At 40.6% G+C, this 20,400-nt stretch overlaps 1 protein-coding gene across 2 annotated transcripts in view; it reads right to left on the bottom strand.

Annotated features, from left to right (window-relative positions):
* Positions 1-31: 31 nt before the first annotated feature.
* The window catches only part of plxna4 (plexin A4), a 236,777-nt gene continuing 216,408 nt past the window's right edge, over positions 32-20,400 (bottom strand). For both annotated transcript variants that reach the window (XM_008400677.3, XM_008400675.3), the window contains exons 26-32: positions 19,489-19,592; positions 17,392-17,491; positions 15,320-15,510; positions 10,525-10,694; positions 6,495-6,707; positions 4,942-5,092; positions 32-3,910 (exon numbers count right to left, since the gene is read on the bottom strand). In XM_008400677.3, coding sequence (XP_008398899.2) covers positions 3,815-3,910; positions 4,942-5,092; positions 6,495-6,707; positions 10,525-10,694; positions 15,320-15,510; positions 17,392-17,491; positions 19,489-19,592 — 1,025 coding nt within the window. In that variant the 3' untranslated portion in view covers positions 32-3,814. The remainder of the gene's footprint in view (positions 3,911-4,941; positions 5,093-6,494; positions 6,708-10,524; positions 10,695-15,319; positions 15,511-17,391; positions 17,492-19,488; positions 19,593-20,400) is intronic.

Raw genomic sequence — 20,400 nt, 5'->3', positions numbered from 1 at the left:
AATGAGGCAATGAGCAAAAACTAGTCAGCCGTTTGTTTCATAATAAAGTTTATTCTATATTACAAATAGTATTTTGTTCTTGACTGCAAAATAGGAATGCATTATATTTACATACACAGGTATACAATTAATTATAACAAAGTTAGAGAAGCTCGCCTTATAATCCCCCAGGTTTCGTTTTTATCTCTCAATAAGATACTCTTTATCTTTCAGATATGATCTAGTAAAAGTCTTTTCTACCATGTTTGTGTAACACCTGCGATAACACTGAGCTAGGAGGACATTTTAAATTCCTACAAAATGTTTGAAGGTGGAAACTTTATCTGTGCTGTTGGTAGCACGGGGAGGCTACAAGCAGGCAACCTTTGTTGGAGGGTAAATGTTGAGCCAGGAAGAAAGGAAAGCTGGGAAGTAGCACTGAGGAGGGAGTTTTACAATGATATCCAAGGACTCTCGGCTTGTGCTTTTCATTGTTTCTGCGTTTTAGACACGATATATGCAGAGAGAGTCTTTACTGGAAGGTTTCAGTTTGCTCTTTCTTAAAATTCAGAAAATCTTTGATATGTCGTCTAAGTGTACCTCTCTAAATTTCAACAGGCAAGGCATCTCCTCATAAGAAAAAGGTGAACAATTAGTTTCATATATCTATATTTTTTCCCTGATGAGTGAATATACCATACTCTAAGCGGTAGCATGTTGTGCCAACAGCACTCTTCAGTGTGGAAGCCATTACTGAAGGAATAAGTCTTAAAATTAGCTATTTTTAGTGTTTTGAAGTCAGAGGAAGCATAAATAAACTAAGACATTATTTAGAAAGAAGTTGCCTTCTGTGGAGACATACTGACTGTTCAGGCTGCTGGTGGTTTTGCTTACTCATTTTTTTTTTTACTTTTGTAGTCATGTCAAACTTTAGAGTATGAAATGAGCTGTTCACCATGAGATGGCGAATTTGAAAATGCCTTAAAGATGTTGTGTAGAGTTGGCCAAGAAGCGGATTGAACCGGAGCCAGCTTCTGTAGATTCCAGAACGGCTGAATGCGTCATAGCAAAGTTTGAAATTTCAGCCTCAGTTAGTAATAGAACATGCTGGATTTTCCTTGTTGTAACTCTCAGAGGTAAAATTTGTGTTTATTTTGTGTAAAGATTAAACTCGACCTTATTGAAATGGTGATGCCGACCCGCTTATCGCCAAGAAAAGATGATCTACAGCTGGAGATGTCAGCATGGTAGTTTTATTGGATTTCAAAAGGTTTGGGGTCTAGTGAGCAACGTTTACTGTACTTTCAACACAAGTATTTGATGACCGTTCAAGTTTTACAAAAACCTGAGATCAGAAATTGGAAAACTTGGGGCAACTCGAGCCAAAATATATTTTCTTTTTATTAATGAAGCAATGTCTGTTGGTTTTCATCAGTGACTTTCTTTTGTGCTCTTGATACGTTTCCTTTCTGTCCAAGCTCAACAGATAGGTGGTAAAATAATCAACTGCAGGGTTTGTATGTTTTCTCACCCAAAATCCGAACCACACAGGAGGCACTGAGGGCCTGTAACGAAGGACATGGTAGACCTAAATCTCCCAAGTAGTTGCAGGAGTATATGAATATCTTTGAGCAAGGCATTTCCATTTCATACCATCCAAATAGGTCAACATGCAAAGGTAAATATCTGTAATATTTAGCAACTACCACTTCACAAAAACTGTGTGTGTGAAACTCTGCAGGAGGCCAAACGCGATAAAGGTTCCACCTTAAACAACAGTTTTTCTTATATGAACAGTCCACTTTTTTCCCCATCTCGGTTCTTCCAAGCAAAAGAAAGAATAAAGAACACATCCACATCATCATTGCAAGGCTTAGTTTTCTTGTTTTTCACTTTTTTTCTTTAAAATAAGTTTCTTAAATGGTTTACGTTTTACATGCGCTTAAAAAGCCAATAAAGGACCCAAGGTGGACCTAGGGCGGTCTTCACACATTCACATCACCACATGGGGCACGTTGTCAAGGCAAAAGAAAGGGCAGAGGTCAAAAGGTACGGAGGGCGCCTCCATCGTCACTTTCAGTCACTCTTTCACTCCCGTAATGCCGGCGTATGTCCGACAACTCGTAACTACTCTTCACGTCTGTGATGCTGACATAATTTTGTTTCTTTTTCTTTGAGGCTTGGAGAAGGCCGCCCCCTGTCACCACTGAGGACAACTACACTAATACAGAAAGAGTGCCTCAAGAAATTGGAGTTTTGCCATATGCAGCTAGCTACCATCTCCAATGCTTGTGCAAAACAGATAAGCTGTTGATCGAGGAGCCAGACAAAAAAAAAAAGGGCAGCTGGTGTGCCGAGAGCAGGAGAAGACCGGGGAGGATCGGATCGCGTCGCCCACGGAGCCTCTCACCTCGACACACTGAGGTCAGAGAAAATTACACAGGCTTCTTACAGTTCCAGTCACAATATGTTTTTTTTTTTTTTTGTCAGTTCCTCAGTGGCACTTTATAAATACATTTTTGACCGTTTTTTTTGAAAATTTCAAGCTCCTTTGGTTTTTGGCTGACCAGCAAAGTCCATCTTGTTTCAACCCCCCCCCCACATGAAAGTCTTAAATAATAGCATCCTCGAAAAGACGTGCTACTCAGACAACAAAGCCCCTTTAGGTAGCAGTCAGCCATCTCTGGCTACACTGTTCAGTCATTCTTACCCCGTGCATCTCAGTCAGCTTCTCCCTTTAGCTCCTTAGGGTTGTTGTGGATGTCTGGGCAGCTGCTGATTTATTTATTTTTTCCTCTTGTGTATTTTTGTGTGTGCTTTGATAGACCGTTGGAAGAGGCTGCTCCTGGTGTTTGTCTTCCAGAGTTGGTTGTGTGCTTTTTAATCGGAGGATCCAACTTGGGTTGGGGCTCTAGTATTTGATCTAATAGCTTTAATTTGCAGTAGCCATGGAAGCAGAAATCATGAGCTTTTTTTTTTTTTATGTATTTTTTTAATTTCTTGAAAGTACGCTAGGCAGGTAAAAAGGTGTGAAAGGTACAACAAGCTAAAGGCTGAGGATGCTCTGCTTTGTTTCAGGGAGGAAAAGTTCAGGGAGCGATATTCCCTCCCCACACCCCATCAGTCTTGTCCTTAGATACAACCCGAGCTACATTTAAAGAACACAAAAACATTCTAGGTTTGCCTGGATTTGACCCAGATTTCACGGATATGTATGCTTTGCTTGAAGGTACAGTGTAAACTTGGCAAACCCATTCTTGCATTAATTTTCTCCAGAGGTGTTCATTTGGCTTGCAGTTGTCGCTCTTGATGTTTCCACTTGATGCCGTATGTCGAATCTAGAACTACATTAAAAAGAACTCTAGATGATTTTTATCTTAACTATCCTATTTTTAAAAGTTCCAACATATGGACACCCCCACGTTGGTAGTTTCCAAAGATTTACTATCAGTGTAAATTCTTGAAGGCAACATAAAAATTTTTTTCTTCTTTTAATCCAGCAGGGGGAGGATGCCAATATGGCCGGCTCTCAGTAACCTCCCCAAAGAAGCTCCCCCTGTGTGATGAACCTGAGGGACGTCCCACATTGCACTGCAGGAGACGTTGACCTCAGCTGTGCACCACCCCTGGCGAATATTCAGGTAAACTAGTCTATGCAGCTGTGTTGATGAGGGAAGCAGAAAAAAGGTCGAGGAAGAAGTAATCTCTGAAAAGCCCAGGGTGGAAGTCAGATGATGGCGGGGGCGGGGGGGGAAACATGGGGACAGGTCTTCGCTCAGGCACAGCTCGGTTTCTGACGGGGTCTCTTCCCAGTGCACCCTGGGAAGTGCGGTCCTCAGCTCTCCAGACTCATGAAGGCCACCACCTGCTCCAGCTTGAAGGCCAGTCTCTGTTTCCTGGCTGCGTCATCCTGCTCCAGCGAACACACAATCTGTTTGCAGGACAGGGAGGCAAATGTGGAACATATATTAATAATCTATATTCCATATCAATAAAAATCGTTAATTACAGTATGTAAAGGGATACCTTCTCAATATTAACGTCTAGTTACTTTAGTAATACAGCTGAGTAGTACTATTGAACTAAGGTCTTGTTTAGATCATTTAATTAGCTCTACATGCTTAAGAGAATGAAAAATTTATAATAGACTTTGCAGTATTCTGATTTAGTAATGTAATTATATTAGTTGTGTTACCACCCCAACGCCACTAGAGGCAGTACCAGATGCGACTAAGGAGCAGATTTAGAAGTACATCGAAAGCTACAGAATTTAGTAAAAACTTTGAGCTTTGCTGAAGTAATTAAAGACACAAGTTCAAATCCATGCTTAGAGTGGATCTCCTTCAATCAGGGCTCCTCCGCAGCTCTGATTGGCTAAGCAATGTAACATGATCCTCTGCAGCAAGTGATGGCAAAGTGGCGAGTCATCACGACTTTACACAAGTGTGTCTTTACCTCAGTGGAAGAGGCTCCACCGAACCCCTGGGGTTCAATGGAGCCCAGGTTAAGAACCAGTGATCTAACACAATCTGTTTGGCCTCCACCACCTGTCCGTCCTTGAGAATCACTCTTTTGCAACTTTTAGGCTTTAGACAGCAAAACAGTTTTACTTCAGACCACTTAAGTGTAAGCAGTTTAGAAACAATACATATCATTGAAATGTTAAATGTTTTTAATCCCTATTTTCTCATTTATTTCAGAAAATGAAGCTGCTCAATGGTGTGAATCCCAGAAGGAAGGGAGATGAGACTAGAGTAGCAAAGGAGACCCAACAAAGTATTGACGGAATTGTAATTAACATACTTTCTGATGTAATCGCTTTAAATTATTCTTATGCAATATTCAGTCACCAACACTACAATAAAGGATTGACATATTTCACTCCGTTGTAAAATCTACACAATGTATAAGTTTCACTTCTGGAAAAAGAGCGTTCTTCAGTAATGTAACGGTGTTACTTACCTCCTCAGTGTACTTTCCCACGTACGAGTAAATCTCACTGAGAGAACTCATGGTGTTAAACTCATTCATGTGCATCCGTGACTGTTCTGCCAAGTAGGCATTCATGTCCTGGTCACTGATTGCTGGCATCTTGCTAATGTCTGAGTAGTACCTGTCGAGAGACAAGAAGGTAGCAAGAACACTTTATATATAACTTACAAGGAAAACTCGCTTTTTTCTTTTTTTTTTTAGAAAAAGGTGTTAATTTTTAGCTCATGCATATTTTATAGAAACCACATGTGTGTTTTGTAGTGATGTGACTGAGGAGGCTACACTGCCTCAGATTTCAGCACCACAACAGTAGACATGCACACATGGTCCATTAAGTTAAAGGCAATCAGTCAGTGTCAGCAACAGCTGTGTTTCCCATATCAGCTATGTTAATTAAAACAGCTTATTAACATATTAAATTCCTGTAGCTGCAGCCACTTGAGGACAGGCCTGCTGGATAGCTAAATAATTTTAGGAGTGTGTGTGAGAGAGAGAGAGAGAGTATCTGGACCAAACTGAGCAAAGGAAAAGGCAGGTGGGGTGTTGGTCACAGAGGTCATGCTCACGTCAACACCTGCTCAGTGTTGGAAGGCAGTAATGGTGAGCTCCTAGCAGGGCATTGTTAGTGCAAAAAGCAGGTGTGTTTGTTTCAGCGTTTTCATCTAGCCTGGAAGTGAACTATTTGACTATTTGCTCACAAATGTCTGTGCTACATTCACAATTCCTCCAACTATCCTTTGATTAATACAGCTTTTAAAACCGCTTGACCTGAAAATGCCCTTCGGTGGACTAAAACGTGTAATCTACAACAATTATCAGTTATGATATGAAAGGCTGTGTCACAAAATGTAAACTTTAAAGTCAGTTGCATGTAAATTGGGACTTTAAAAGAAATCATTGCTGGTCTAACGCTGGAAAACTATACTTAATGCAGACATGAGGTAGAAATTGACAGCCAACATGTGAGCCTTTACAATATTTCAAAGTTGCTCAAGTCAGAATGTTACAGGGCCTAAGCAAAGCATTTACACCCCTTGATCTTTTTCACATTATGTAGACAGATGTCCACTAAAGGTAAGACACCAGATACATGTACGTTAAGTACTGAACGCAGCCTTGATGCAAAGAAAACGTAATTAGCCTTTAACTTGAAGATCCTCAGTGGCTTAAAATGCAACTTTTTGGTTATTGTTCAGATTTAGGGTCTATCTAGCTATTATAGATACTGCAAACCAATTTACAGTGTCTTATCTTTTATTCAGGATTTAATTGGTGATAAAGAATAAAGAATGTGAAGCCTTAATTTTAACATTACCACATTCTGCTCTCTCTTTCCCCTCATGTGCTTCTGCACTGTCCCAACCAACTGACTTTCCCTGTGCTGCAGCTCTCTTGCCCAAGGCGCTCCCATCCATCCTCACTGTGTTGTAATTTGGATGGGGTTTCACAGCTCATAGATCAGTGCTACAGCCACATAGCTAATGTAAGTTCGCTCTCCTTCCATCCATCCTCTAAGTGCTCACCTCTCCACCCAGCTCTTGTAGCTGGGGATGTCCTTGGCATAAAGCAGCTTGTTGGATGGTGAGTCTTTCCCAAGGCGGTGTTCTGAGGTGGAGCAGGAGTCCATGAAGGTCTGGGCCACCACGGACAAACAGGCATCTGTGATGCTGCTCTTGTGGATGTCAAACACGAACTGGGGGTTCTTGATCACATTCACCCAGAAGCGCAGAGGTAGGCTGAAAAAGGGTGAGCAAGAGAGTTTAGTGGTGAGCTATTATTACTATACATCATTTTTACAAATTGGATTAATGGAGGATTCTTAGCTTACATACCATTTTATAGATATTATAGCGCATAAGATTTTTTAGCTTAATCGCAACATCTGTTTTGACTGCAGCTAATCTTTAAACACATATCAGTATTTTGACTTCTGTTCCATCCAACTGATGTGTAGCCTCAGAATAAGGCTTTGACATTTATATTACTGTAGTGTTTTTTACAGTTTTGGGCAGAAGACGACAAATCCCTCCGTAACATGCTTGGATGGCGAGTTGCTGCTGCTGAAATGTGCTATACAAATAAAATTAGTTTTTTCCCACATATTCCTTAATTTTAGAAAAGCATAATGTCACTCCATGTGAGTGACATGTTAATCTAGCTATTCAAACACAGAAAACAAAGCAAACCAACACTGAAATGCTTTAAGATTAAGTCTAGATGTCATTTTGAAATTGGCCACGGTGAGCTAGTCAATAGGCATGAACATATTATTTGCCAGAGGGGGTGAAGATTCAATCATGTTGCAAAGCTAGTACACAGTTGCTGTTGTTGCTCCTGTATGTGCCTAATTCAATAAAGGCTTTATCTATAAAACCAGGTGGTGGCCGGTCCTCATTTTCTCAAACAGTGTCCAGCAGTCTTCACTTGAGGCCGCACTGTGACACAATTCATATTGGCTTATTTGTGCAAGTGGGTTCTATTTTTGTGCCTGTCCAGAATGATAAAAATATACAAGTCTTTTTTTTATTTGCTGAGCTTGTTTCTGCCAAAATAAATAGATACGGGGCCAGCTTTATCTGGGGGCTGCTGTGAAAGAAGCTCAGGTGGTGTTAAAGAGCTGTGTGGATCACTGTAGCTTTACTATTCTAGTTAGAAGCTTTTTAGGTGATATGAGGGAAAAAAATCAATCAGGATAGACAGCGTATTCTATAAAATACAAGTGTTTCAGTGGCACAATAATAAGGGATAAGGGGAAAATAACCATTAAAAAAAGGAAATCATTTAAAATACCAGCAGAACACTAGTGATAAGTATGTATTTTGGCCCAAAAGCAATTCAGATGTACATTCTAACAAAAGAGGATTTGGTATTGGAAAAGATCTCTGTATTATGGCTGCAAAATTAATCTAAGCAAAGAATCTAGTGGGATTAGGTGCAGGGATCAAAGGGATATTAACAACACTGCTGTTCTGCAGTGATCATTGGCAATCTGCTCTTTCAATAGGGCAGTGGTTGCCACAATGATGAAGTCCCCCCATGCGAATTTTGTAATTTTGTTTTTTAAAATTTCCATCACAATTCCTGTGCATCACCCACTAAAAATTAGCAAAGCGTGTAAATTTGGCTGCTGGCTCATGCTGTGTATATGGATGATGTTTTTTGATCAGGAGTTTTGGTCGGGGATTAGGGGTAAATATCATCTGCCAAGATCAAGGGCATCGCTTATCCAGGAGGAATTATGCTGGGTGGTGCATGAAACCATGGAAAGAAAAAAAAAGACCCTTTTCTACTGATTCATGACTACAAAGGCCAGCTAATGGGGCCTTTTCTGCAAAGTTGCCTTATTTGGTTTAATGGGCAGTCTAACTTTTCATCAGTATAAAGAAACTACTCATGCTCAGAATCCTTTTTTATATAATCAACAAAATCACAGTGATACATATAAATACATGTATTGTATCACAGAGAACTCCTTGGACTGCAATAAATATTAGCTAATTGTGTAAGTAACATTCATTCAGGCTCTTCATTGAGGTAATATACTTGTTAATGTAACATGGGTATAAGTTACATGATAATTCTACACTGAATAGTTCAAATGCGTTGTTACAACACCCAGGTCATATGCATACTGAGGGTATATAATCTTCTCGCAGGAAGTTTAAAACCCAGTTTCTTTATAGAATCATTCAAATTTGCTCGAAGTGCATCAATAGTGAGGGTAATTACCATCAACAAGCAAATAGTTAGATATGTGACACTGGAGGCATTACAATGTAGCCAGGAAAGTGACGATCTTTATAAACACAGTCTAGTGGGCTTTGCTCCAGAAAGGACTTCAATAAGCCAATATGCAAATTTTGACGAGAATGGCACATTAATTATGAGTAGAACATGCACTAATCTGTATCTCTATCCTAACAGGGCTGTTTATAGTCTGAGTAGGGAGGTGCTGCAGTAGCACTGAGGACAGATGATCCACATCTATGTGACAGTTCTGCACAGTAATTAAATTTCCTTCTATCTCCTCTACACGAAAAACACACTGTGGCAATCGACAGGCAGGCAAAAAAACAGAAGAGAGAAGATGTGAGCAGACGCCGACACGCTGCCATTAATCCAAAGGATACCATCTGGAGAGGCTCCTAGAGCCAGTGATTCGACTATGTAGAGACTTATTGCAAAAAAATAAACCCACAGCTGAACTCAACACAATGCAGACGAAAACGACTGAGCGTTTATGTTATTTAAAGCTTCTGCAGAAATTAAAGGTATGCAAGCTGGTTTCAGAGGGTCTGAAACTTGAACAAAAGCAAAGGGAAAAACCGGAACGGGTTTCGCCTGCAGAACAAACTGAAGAAACATTCAGATTTTTCAGTGCAGACCATGTTATTTGAAACCTAGCGTTATAGTAACACCATTAAGAACCACATGAAAATGACATAGGAGCCAAATGGTAGGCGGGGGAATAATTTAAGGGCAGGGCTATACTGTGATACTTGGCGGGTGGGGACGGGGGGTAAATGGGACTTTGGGGGGTTGCATTGGGGTGCAAAAGCTTTCACTGCAGCTGAGGTTAATGGTGTGTATGATGACAATGAGAATGGGGGGACTTAATGGGATGGGGGCTCAGCTTGGAGGAGATGCTTGCATCATTATTCTCTACTCTTGGCCTTTTGTCACAGCTAATATTCCATCTTAAACTTATGCATATTCACGCATACTACAGCTACAACCGGCTCAGTCGCAGCAGTTTTTGACAGTTCCCCATGATAGACTGCTGGTCATTTATGGTAGATAAAGGCCATTAAGAAAATAATACTACCAAACCTGTTCTGCTGTCAGAAAATACTTCAAAACTCCAAACTTTCCTGTGACACGACACTAGAAACACCACAATTAAAATGAAAAGCAAACACTTTCTCTTTCCATCTTGAATTGTCCTTCTGAGCCTCACTCTGTGCTATGCATGCTGGGATCTTGACAGAGGCCAAAAGGCTAGCGAGTTATTAGTGTATTTAACTCCCATTGCATCCACTTCCTCTTCATCACAGTTTCATTTCTCCTCGGCTCCCATTCTAGTTTGCGGCTGGTTATTTAACTTCAACCAGGCTTCATAAAGTGGTCTCACAGAGGTCAACGTGGCCTAAATTAATAAGCGGATATTAATTTAGAGGTGTACTCATGCACCTGGAAGTGCACATTTGTCACTATGGAGATTTCCACAGTGACGAGCGTTATTTTGGCCCAGTAACCCATGATGATAATGGAGAGTCTTGGCAGCCAATTGGATTAGCCTCTTGTGAATGGCTTTAACGAAGATTACACACCCCTGTGGCTAATGGGTATTAGGAAGAGAAGAAGCACATGGAGGAACTTGGCAGTGACAAGACACTGCTATGGTATATGTGCCAAAATGTACAAGAGGCCTTGAAAGAAGCCAGACTGCAGCACAAATGAGCAAATAACTTTCTATTAAAGAAACCACACCCCGATGCGTCAACAACTTTGTGTTCATAAGCAGTAAATATTGCCGGTTTGATTTGAACTCACCAGTTGCTCTTCCATGTGTGTCGCACATGCGGGTCGTGGATGCTGTGTTTGTCCGCCTGCTCGTCCAGGAAGTCAAACATGTATTTAATTGCCAGTGGCAGGGCGCTGCCCCGGTGGGCGGTGCTGAAGATGGTTTCAAACAGATCGTCGACAAACTTCTGTAATGTACCCTGCGGGTCAGAGAGAACAGACGTACATGTGTGTCATGTGGTGTTCAAAGCTTCGGAAGTGCACAGCTCCAAGCAAAGATGTTCTTACCCCTGGAATGTTTTCCGCATTTATCACATTACATTCATAAAGTAGTTCTCAAATGAAAAAGGAAAGAAAGGTTATTGTGGTTTAGCAGTTTTTATAAATAGAAATTGAAAAAAACAAATAGTTTTCATCGCTTTTTACTCTGTTGATGCCCGTAATTAAAATTAGCACTACTAGCTGCCATCCTACACTGAGACAACTTGTTGCAGGACGGCCCTTTATTTTGTCCAACATCATGTAACATCTACCAGGTTTCATCCGAGGGATGGTGAATTTACTGTTTTCCTGCAAAAGCACCTTCTCCCACATGGCTGCTGTGTCCTCTACATGGATTGAACTGAACATTGGACTTATTTGCTTTCTTCTCTAGACTTTATCCACTTTATCCCCATCTCATGTAACCCTTGTACTTATTGATGCCATTCACCGTTATTCCCTAACAACGTCCCTTGTGTTCATACTAATATAACACATAGGTGAACTCAGTTTAGTAATTAGGTGACTTCTAAAGGGGGGCTTGAGAAGATTTTAAGGATTGTCAAAAATAGATGCTTGCCACGTCTTAAGAGATTTTCTTTGTTAAAACCATGCATGTATTCCCAGTCATGCCCAAGTTTGTCAAAGTTTATGAATACTTAAGATACAGTAGACTCTAATCCCATAGTTAAGGATTGACAGTTTTTTTTCTTATACGTTTTATGATATACCGAGAATGTCCAAAGAAATGTTTCTATAAACTTCATATTTTTTCCAATCATATTCTGAGTTGTGCCATGCATTTTCATGTAGTCCCTTCATTCCGATGTTTGTGTATGTGACTCTCATATCCGACCCGACCCCTAAATCTGCTCGCAGCTTTGATGGAAGAAATTGTTATTTCACAGCCGACTTTTAATAATATCTGGGAACAGGAGGTGCATCTCCTAAGCCTCTTTGTGCTGCCGGATTAGCTCCCACACTGCACCATTGACCCTAATTTGATTTAATGTTGGCGACTTTAAGGAGGAGGAGGAGATGAGACGAGAGACACACAGAGTGAAAGAATCTAATCCTCTTGTAAAGAACAAGTTGATGGGATGCAGGGGAGAAAGTGGAAGCACGGGAGGGAAATGAAAACGGCAGGTTTCCCTATCAGAAAACGAGGCCATCGAGTGTGGCAGATGAGGTGTGTACAGGCGCAGGCAAATAAAAATCCAATTTGGGAGAAGCAGATGACCAAATGAAAGTCAAGAGATGTAAAAGAGAGTCGGAGGAGGGAATCCTGTTAGTCCAACAATTGCGGCTATAATTTTAATGCAGGCAGAATTCCCAACGGCTTACGGTTTCTCTATGAAGATGAGATCATGTACATCTTCATTAGGCCAGCACGTCTCTGACTGATAAGGGAATACCTAATGTGTGCGTCTGTGTGGCAGGGTTCCGTAGCTGTGTTGCACCTAAAACATTGGAGATGTTTTTTGTCTTTCAAGTCATTTTCCTGAAGACCTAAAAGCTTCAGTGATCAATCCTCTTTAAGAAAAACCAACTTTGAAAGCATTAATAAATTACAGGTAAATAACCAATATTTTTGCAAAGGTCATTGAAATTTGGCAGTTTATCAGAAAATGTACTCCTTTTTGATAAAAATGAACATTTATTGTAAAAACCAGTCGGGTTTTTGCTCACATCACAGCATCAGGCTACACCATCAAAGGTTTTTAATCACTAAGAAATTAATCACGAACCTCCGTTTTGGTTTTACTACAGTAGGTCTTACAGCTGATCATAACCACCTGATTGACAAATTGAATAGCAGATACTCTGATATTTGTTAATTACAAACCTGAATAAACAAAGATCACATGCAGGATTACTCAGAATCTTTGTTCTCAGGCCACTTTGATTCAAATTTATATGATATTCCTTGCCTGAAAGATCTGACCTACAACTTTATAGTAGCACTTGACCAATAAGGTTAAAGGACAGACGTTTTTGTTTTTGTTCCCCAAAAAATATGGTTAGAGATGCGAAACAAATGCAATTTACCATCATCGCAAAAAAAAAACAGGGACACATAGCCACCTATTATAATGGAGTCTATGTATGTACATGTATATATGTACATACATAGGTTAAAAAAACGATAGCTGCAGCTCATTCAAGTGTTACTGTTTCAAAAAAAAAATAAAAGTAAAGACTGATCAGGGATATGGACACAGAAAGCACAGCACAGAAGAACAAGGAGGGAATAAGGAAAAAGAAGACTGACAAGAAAAAATAGAAAAACGAAGGCAGGAGACAGAGAGAAGGGCGGGACACTCCAAGGAAGAAATGGTAAAAGGAGATGAAAGCACACAAAGAGACACTTAATTTGTGGTATCAAGTCTGACTACAAATATTTTACATGCCTAATTGTTTTTCTTTTTCTAATTCTTTTGGGAGCTGGAAAATGCTTCAATTCCAGCATTTTCCGAGCTTCTTTGGAACCTTGTGGGCACACAAGGGCTCAACCTGGAACACTGTCCGTCATCTTCTATCTGCTGCTCTGGTATCGACCCTGTCGTCGTTCTGTGGAGCTGGTAACTGCTGAGATGCTGAGACCCCCCCCCCCCCCACACACACACACACACACACACAGCCATCCACCCTGTTATTAGACTGCACTCTAAACACAACATGTCATCTGGATGTTTTGATGTCGTTCAACAATGAAATGCAAGGAAAGCAAACAATCAGAACGCTGGAGGGAAGAAGAGCCCCACCACTCACCTGTGTGAGAGTGAGAAAACGCACCCTTTCCCTGTGCCACTAAATAAAACACCTGCTGCACCCCCCGCTCACCCCCCACCCCACCCTCACTCCAAAGCCTCGCCGGTGAAGCTAATACGAGAGGCATGAGCCATGTTGCCAGGGAGCGGTGTTTACTGGCAAGGCAAGAGGCAAACGCAGTCAATTACACCGCCTGTCTGCCTAATCATTTCTCACCAAGAAAGATGGCCAGCCAACGTAGACTGGTTATTTCACAAAAACAATCCATTTTTAAAGACGATGCTCTGTCAACAGCCAGAAGCTTCCCTTTCTCTGCACCTCAGAGTGGGATAACAGCAGGGAAACAAAGCGACTCGCTGAGGCTGTGAGCCGACATGGCTGCATGTGTGAAGGTGTGTGGAGGGCTGTACAGTATGTGTCATGGTGACAGCTGCTGCAGCTCCCTGGCTTCCCTTTAGCCTCCAATCACCAGTTTGTTTATTAGTTTCTCTCATATGCTGGTTATTATGTTCTCTGTTACAGTCACTGTTACACAGCAGCTCCTACCCGGTTCATTGAATACCTGATTCTGCCAACACATCTGCATGGTAGCCATCCCCCCCAGAGAACATGTGTACTACTTTTGAACATATTCTCTTTTTTTTTTTTTCTTACCTTGACATTTCCTCGTCAAAGTGAAGCCTGTCTACTTCTGTGTCGGCCTGACTTCATCGGCTTCGATAAGTTTAGCCTATTATCATGAGCTCCGGTTACGGGGAGAGGTTTAAATTTGACACTTGGTGTCTGTGCTTAAAACTCTCAAAGTAAGAAAGGAAGTAGCTCCTGAGAAGCCTCGTTGTGATGACTGAGTCTCTCTCGCACCAGCTTTTTTCAACATTTTGACGTAGAATAATACTAAACCGTGACAGACAGAGAGACACGACATAAATAATTTGTAAGCACAGTCGGAAAATATTGTACTTTTTTTTCGTGAAGTGCTTTGAGATGACATGTTGTGAATTGGCACTTTATAAATACACAGAATTGACATACGTTGTGGCTGGCTAAAGTTGCAAACCACTTAAAAAAAAAAAACAATGTGAAATTGGTCTGATGGAAGCAATTCCAGCCTGAACATTTCCAGAGCGTAGCCACCCTTTTCTTTTAACTGCCTCAGTATGTCTGGCTCCATCTTTCTAATAATGTTAGTCAAATGAAAAAGGAAAGAAAAAAATGGAGAAGGGTGAGGTGCTTTAAGAGCAGATTGTGATTTACATTCAGCTCTAGGATCAAAGTCACACTTCCCTCTAAACCAAATTAACTATTTTCTTTCCCGTCTTGGAGGCTATTGTCCCAGGGCGCATTCAAAGCGTCTCATTTTTTATCACCAGTTCTATTTGGCCATATCATTTTTGTAACATTGACTTTTTTTTTTCTTCCTTCTTCTTCTTTAGACTTTTTGATATGCTGCATTCTGTGGAACGGTAATGAAAGAAGCAAATAAACAGAAATATCTATTTTCCCTCTCTCACCTGAGGGGATAGAGAATACATTTGAATAATATTTTCCACGGAGATGATTCATCCCGAGTAATCATGAATATTTAAATAAAGTGAGGCTTTTCTGAGTCGTCGTAACATTGCATAAAGGTTATAGTGACCGGTTACGCTTTCGCTTGCTCAACTGTCTCAAGACATTAAATGATGCCACACTGTGCTCAGATCCCAATAAGAATATGTGTAGATAAATATCAACAAGAATACAATTAAAGGGGATTTTTTTTTTTCTTTTTCCCTCAGCAGGTTTCTCTTACCTTCGTCGCCAGAAGTCGTGTCAGGTAGATCTCGGAGACCATCTTGCTGCCACGGTCGCCTTCTTTCTGGTCTCCGTGCTCGTGGTTCTTAACCAGATGCCAGACCTTCACCCCACTCTCCAGGTCGGGAGTGATCATGGGAGTGCGGGAGCGCATGCTGTCCGGGCTTCCAGTGTACTTAATCATGTTCTCTGTGAAGACAAATGTTTACTTCAAGCTGGTGGGAATCACAAGGTCAAAGGCCATTGCTGTTTTCTTTCTATTTATTCAGATTTCTATGAATATACAGTAGAAGTTTATATACTCGTCCAGATTCTAACCAAAGACTTCAATGATTTTTACTTTTTTTTCCAATTACAAGAATGAAAAAGAAATAGCTGGAAAATAGACTAAAATAAGCAGCTGTAACCTAAACGTCACGACAGAGCAGGGTTTTGGCTCAAGGCCTTCATTTCACAGCTTCGCGTTCTCGCCTTTGAAACTTTCAGAAAGTCTGCATGGTTAATTTTTCACAGCATCTCCTTCAGTTGACAAGACATTACATCGGCAGCTGACAGAAAATCGAACAGGTGTCAGACGAGATGAAATATGTATGGCCCACCCAGCGGTCGGAGTGGCGATGACATTTCCAAACACATGGCTCAATGAATGTTTACACAGTGTGAAAAAAAATTGATCAGTGGGTGCGGTCTGTGGGGAGAAGTGTTGGAAAAAAAAATGAAAAAAAGGTGATTTTCACAGTGCCAGAAATCAATCTGTCCAGAGAAGAAAGAGCAAGCAGAGTATGAAGGAGAGAGTTAAAAAAAAAAAAGATGGATATAGGGGGAGTGTGTTTGGTATCGATTACTGAAACTGAATGAATGATCAATTGAAAATGTTTCTGTCTCTTAAGGGTCACTTCAGTGAGCGTCAGCTAATTGCTGTTTTTTTTGTGTGGGGACAACTAACTTCACGCCGTAGGGCAACACAGGTCAGAACTGTGACCTTCAGGATTTAACACAAGTGTGGCAGAACAGGCCATTATGTAAAGAGCAGAAAAGAAGTCATGGTGTTTGCGTACATGTTGAAACTTGTTCCTCCTCTGCGCTCTCTGCCTCGTCTCCATGTTTGTTATTTGCCAATTGTACTCAGGAGGAGTTCAAAGTCACTCCACAAGTACCACACCAGTCATGCATTACATTTATATTTCCAGTCAGCCCCATTAAAATAGTAGGAGGAAATATCACCAGCTTCCTTCCTCTCTCGTGTGTCGGAGCACTCATGTCCTATCTGGTGTCATTAGGTAGTAGGGAGGTGAAGCTTGGACCGTATGGAAATGAGGCAATGCTAATATTGTGGCGTTGCATTTGAAGTGCCTGAAGTGTTTGTGACCAGTAAAGCTAGCCCTTTGATCAGCATCTAACTTGATGGTTCGGCAGGCTCAAGGAGACGTGGAGCAGACGGGCAGGCGGAGGATACATTGGCACATGGAGGGATGAGAGGATACTCTTTATGTCTCAAGAGGCCTGAACAAGTGAAAGGAAAAGGTCTATTTGGTCTCTTCATATTTTAGAAATCCTTTCAACTACTCTAATATGCGGCTCGTCTTTCTTGCTCTGACGAGCACATGTTTACCCCCTGGAGGATACGTGTGTATATATGATGCACATTTTGTCAAGTTACAGACACAAACAGTTTATTTAGTTGAAACTTGTTTTTCTTTTTTTATAACGAATCACCACCACAAACTTGCAAAATTGCGATGAAGACAGAAAGTGACGCATGGCTTTCCATATTTCTTATAAATAAAACATATCATTTCCAACTATTGTTACAAATTTTTCTTTGGATTTAGTTCTGGACATTGAATTGGACATAAAGATGTTTTGATCCAAATCGTCACATTATGTCTCCATGTACCAGGTTCCCCATCTCTCCACGTATTTCTCCCAAATTCTTTTAAAGCTGTGAACCCCTCCCCCCCCCACCACCAATTTCACAGTGATACAGTGCATTACGATACAAATGTTATGCGTTTATGTTATTATGCATTTAAAAATAAAACGTAAAGATATGCAGCGATGGATTCTCACCATATTTACTTGCAGACGTTCTGGACACTGTGGAGTTATTTACAGAGTTGTAAGCTGTGACCTGCTTGGGAACCAGGGCCATCACGGCATTATCAGGTACCTGGAAAACAGACGCACACTTCATGAAATGACTCCTCAAACAACAAAAGTGTTTGTTTTGAGGTTTTCATTTTAGCAGACTTCTAACACAAGCAGCCAGAAGTGTACATCATTGTGTTGGTGTAATTTTCCCTATTCCCTTTCATCTCTTCTGGTTTCGTGTGAGTAAACACAGAATGTGTTATTACCCTTATGCGCGGCGCTCAACCCACACATCCCCGCGATGAATGACGGGGGGGGTGAGGGTTTAACAGAGCATTGCGGAGGCCTGTGTGAGGGGACGTCCCACAGTCTCCATTCAATAATACGTTTTCTCCAAGGTGGTGTGTTCGTGGAAATGTAAAGAAACAAGGAGTCCAAATGAATTAAAAAAAAAAAAGAAAAGTCAATCATCTGCCTCCGACAGCCAAACTGGATTCAATTAATACAGCTGGAATGGGGACTTTTTCTGCCACACACACACAAAGAATGCCTCCTTTTTGCATAATCAGGCTATGCTTTGGGGTTAATTGAAGTGATCTTTATCGGTGTGTGGGTGGGTTGGAGAAGCAGGAGTTAGTCTGCATGTATATATGTGCATGTGCGAGCTAAGGCTTTATTAAGATTGTGTCATTATTTCACCCCATCTCTCAATCTGCTCCTTATGCATAATATGTTTATATCATTTGTAAGCAGGAGGCCCACAGGGCAGATTCTGATTTTCCTTTGTGAGGAGCCCAACAACCCTCCAAGAAACTCAAGTACTCGCCCTCATCGCTGCTCTTATATACTGAATCGATATGCAATGAGCAGGGGGACCATAATGAAATGTGAAAGAGAGGAGTGGCATTTGAGGAAATAACATTTGGAGAGTAAAAGACAGAAAACAGAGCACCGTTTCCCGAAAGAAAGGCGACGGTAATGTGTTGTAATGGACAGATTTATTCTGCCGGTGGTTACATGAGGTTTCACGAATCAAATTCTTTCCTTAGCAACTGAAGGTTGCGTGAGGTCAGAAGATTATTTTTGCAAATTTCCAATTAAAGCCGATTAACAAAGAATCCCATAGCGATAGTGATTCTGATCAGTAACTATGTACTGTCTGCTTCCTGCTTTGAGGTTTGAACTCTACAAAGACGCAATTGAATTGTCACGAACGTTTAATGTTTGATACTTTTTTTTTTCCCTCTTTGCTTTGCCTCCTTATAATTTTTTGAGTGGTTCTGAGTGTTTTTCAGGGTTTTTTTTTTATGTCCGTCAAGGAGAAGTTGCCCTTTTTCTCAGCCTGAAAAAAAAAAAAAATGAATTAACTTCTGTCTTCATTATCTTATCTCCGATTCAAATCAGCTCTCTAATCCATTCCACCCACGCTTCGTACTCCCAGACTGTTGACACTTGCTGCTGCTGACATTTAATTTAGGCACCACGCAATTTGCACTTTGGAGGAGACAGTCACTACTTGCCTAGCTGCTTGAATTATTAGCACCATATTGGTGAGGCAGGTTCATTTTCCTGTGTTTTTGCTACACGGACACTTAATCTTCATATGACAAAAGGTAAAACGATTTAAAAGAGTTCAATATCAGCTGTCTTGTTATTCAGTAAATGATTTACAAGTTTGAAATACTTTCATTTGGAAACGGCCACAGCCATAAGATAGTATTTTTGATTGTAACATGCTTGACACCTTTGGTATCTCTATAGTCTGCATTAATGTGGTTAAGTTGTTAAACGTTGATAGGTGGTCTGAGGACTTTTCAAACTCATCCCCCTCTTTTTAATATAGAGTAAAAATTCATTCAGAAAATCCTTTTCGTAGGCTCACGAGAAAATCCAACTGTTTATAGATTTTACACTGTATTCACTGTTATTTGGATGCCGATTCTTACAGCACAGAAGTAGCAACTATAGAGTACAATCAACATAAAAACCTTTGTTCTCTAGATTTGTTTTTCTGTACCTAACTGATTTACTCAGTATTTTTGTTATGTTGAATGCTTTAGTATATGGACAGCGTACCTGATAGTGGAACAGCATGTTGAGTCTCTTCCAGTCACCTTCAATCTTCGTGGTTATGTCCTCATCTTGTAGGATCATGCGTTGTCCTCTCCCCTGGCGCCACTCTGCAAAGAAACAGGAAATTTAAAAAATACTAACCCCATTTTCCAAATACCCTCACTTTGCTGACAGTAAAGACTTTCTTTTTTCTGCTGGGGGGATTTGGTTTTAATCTCCCCTCTCTCCATCTGTCAAGATATCACCAAATCTTACCATGTTGTTTGATAAACTGGGCCGCCTTTGGGACGAGGAGGAGGGAATTTTGGCGCTTGTACCAATGCCTGACTTCTGCTTTTGGGAATAGCTAGCACTTTTCAACCACAACAACTAAAAAAATGAAATCCTACAGGAGATGTTCAACAGTGGCAATCAATAATTTGAGGTAGAGTGCTAAAAGGGAATGATGTTGTATCTCTTGGTTAAAAAAGTTTTGTTTTTACCAGTTTATACCACAGGTAACTTTGTAGACTATATGTTTTTTTTTACAAATATTTTATTATCGTCTCAAAAGCAACATTGGGATTTGCTTGGAATATGTTCCAGAGGGGTTTTTACAAAGATAACACACTGAAAACAAGGAAAACGCTGAAGTTTGCTGCTTGGTAGAAAGCTAACATTGGGACAAGGTCGGACTGGGGCAAACCAGGTCAAAGAAAATAAAAATTTTGAATGTTTTGGAAAGAATCTTCAGCCTAGCACTGCTTTAGTAATGCTGAGATTTTTCTTTTGAATTTTTTTTTCGAGTTAATATGAATGTTTTTGAAGGCCAATGAAACCTTTATCACCTAAAATGTGCCAATTATCTAGCTCCCACATGTCCACGATGCAACATTTCGGTTCTCTTCGGAAAACAGTAGAGGGTGATGTACGCAA

This window comes from Poecilia reticulata, chromosome 23 (assembly GCF_904066995.2).
Source record: "Poecilia reticulata chromosome 23, P_reticulata-male-v2, whole genome shotgun sequence".
Lineage (NCBI taxonomy): Eukaryota > Metazoa > Chordata > Actinopteri > Cyprinodontiformes > Poeciliidae > Poecilia > Poecilia reticulata.
This window is presented reverse-complemented; position numbering and strand designations above follow the sequence as displayed.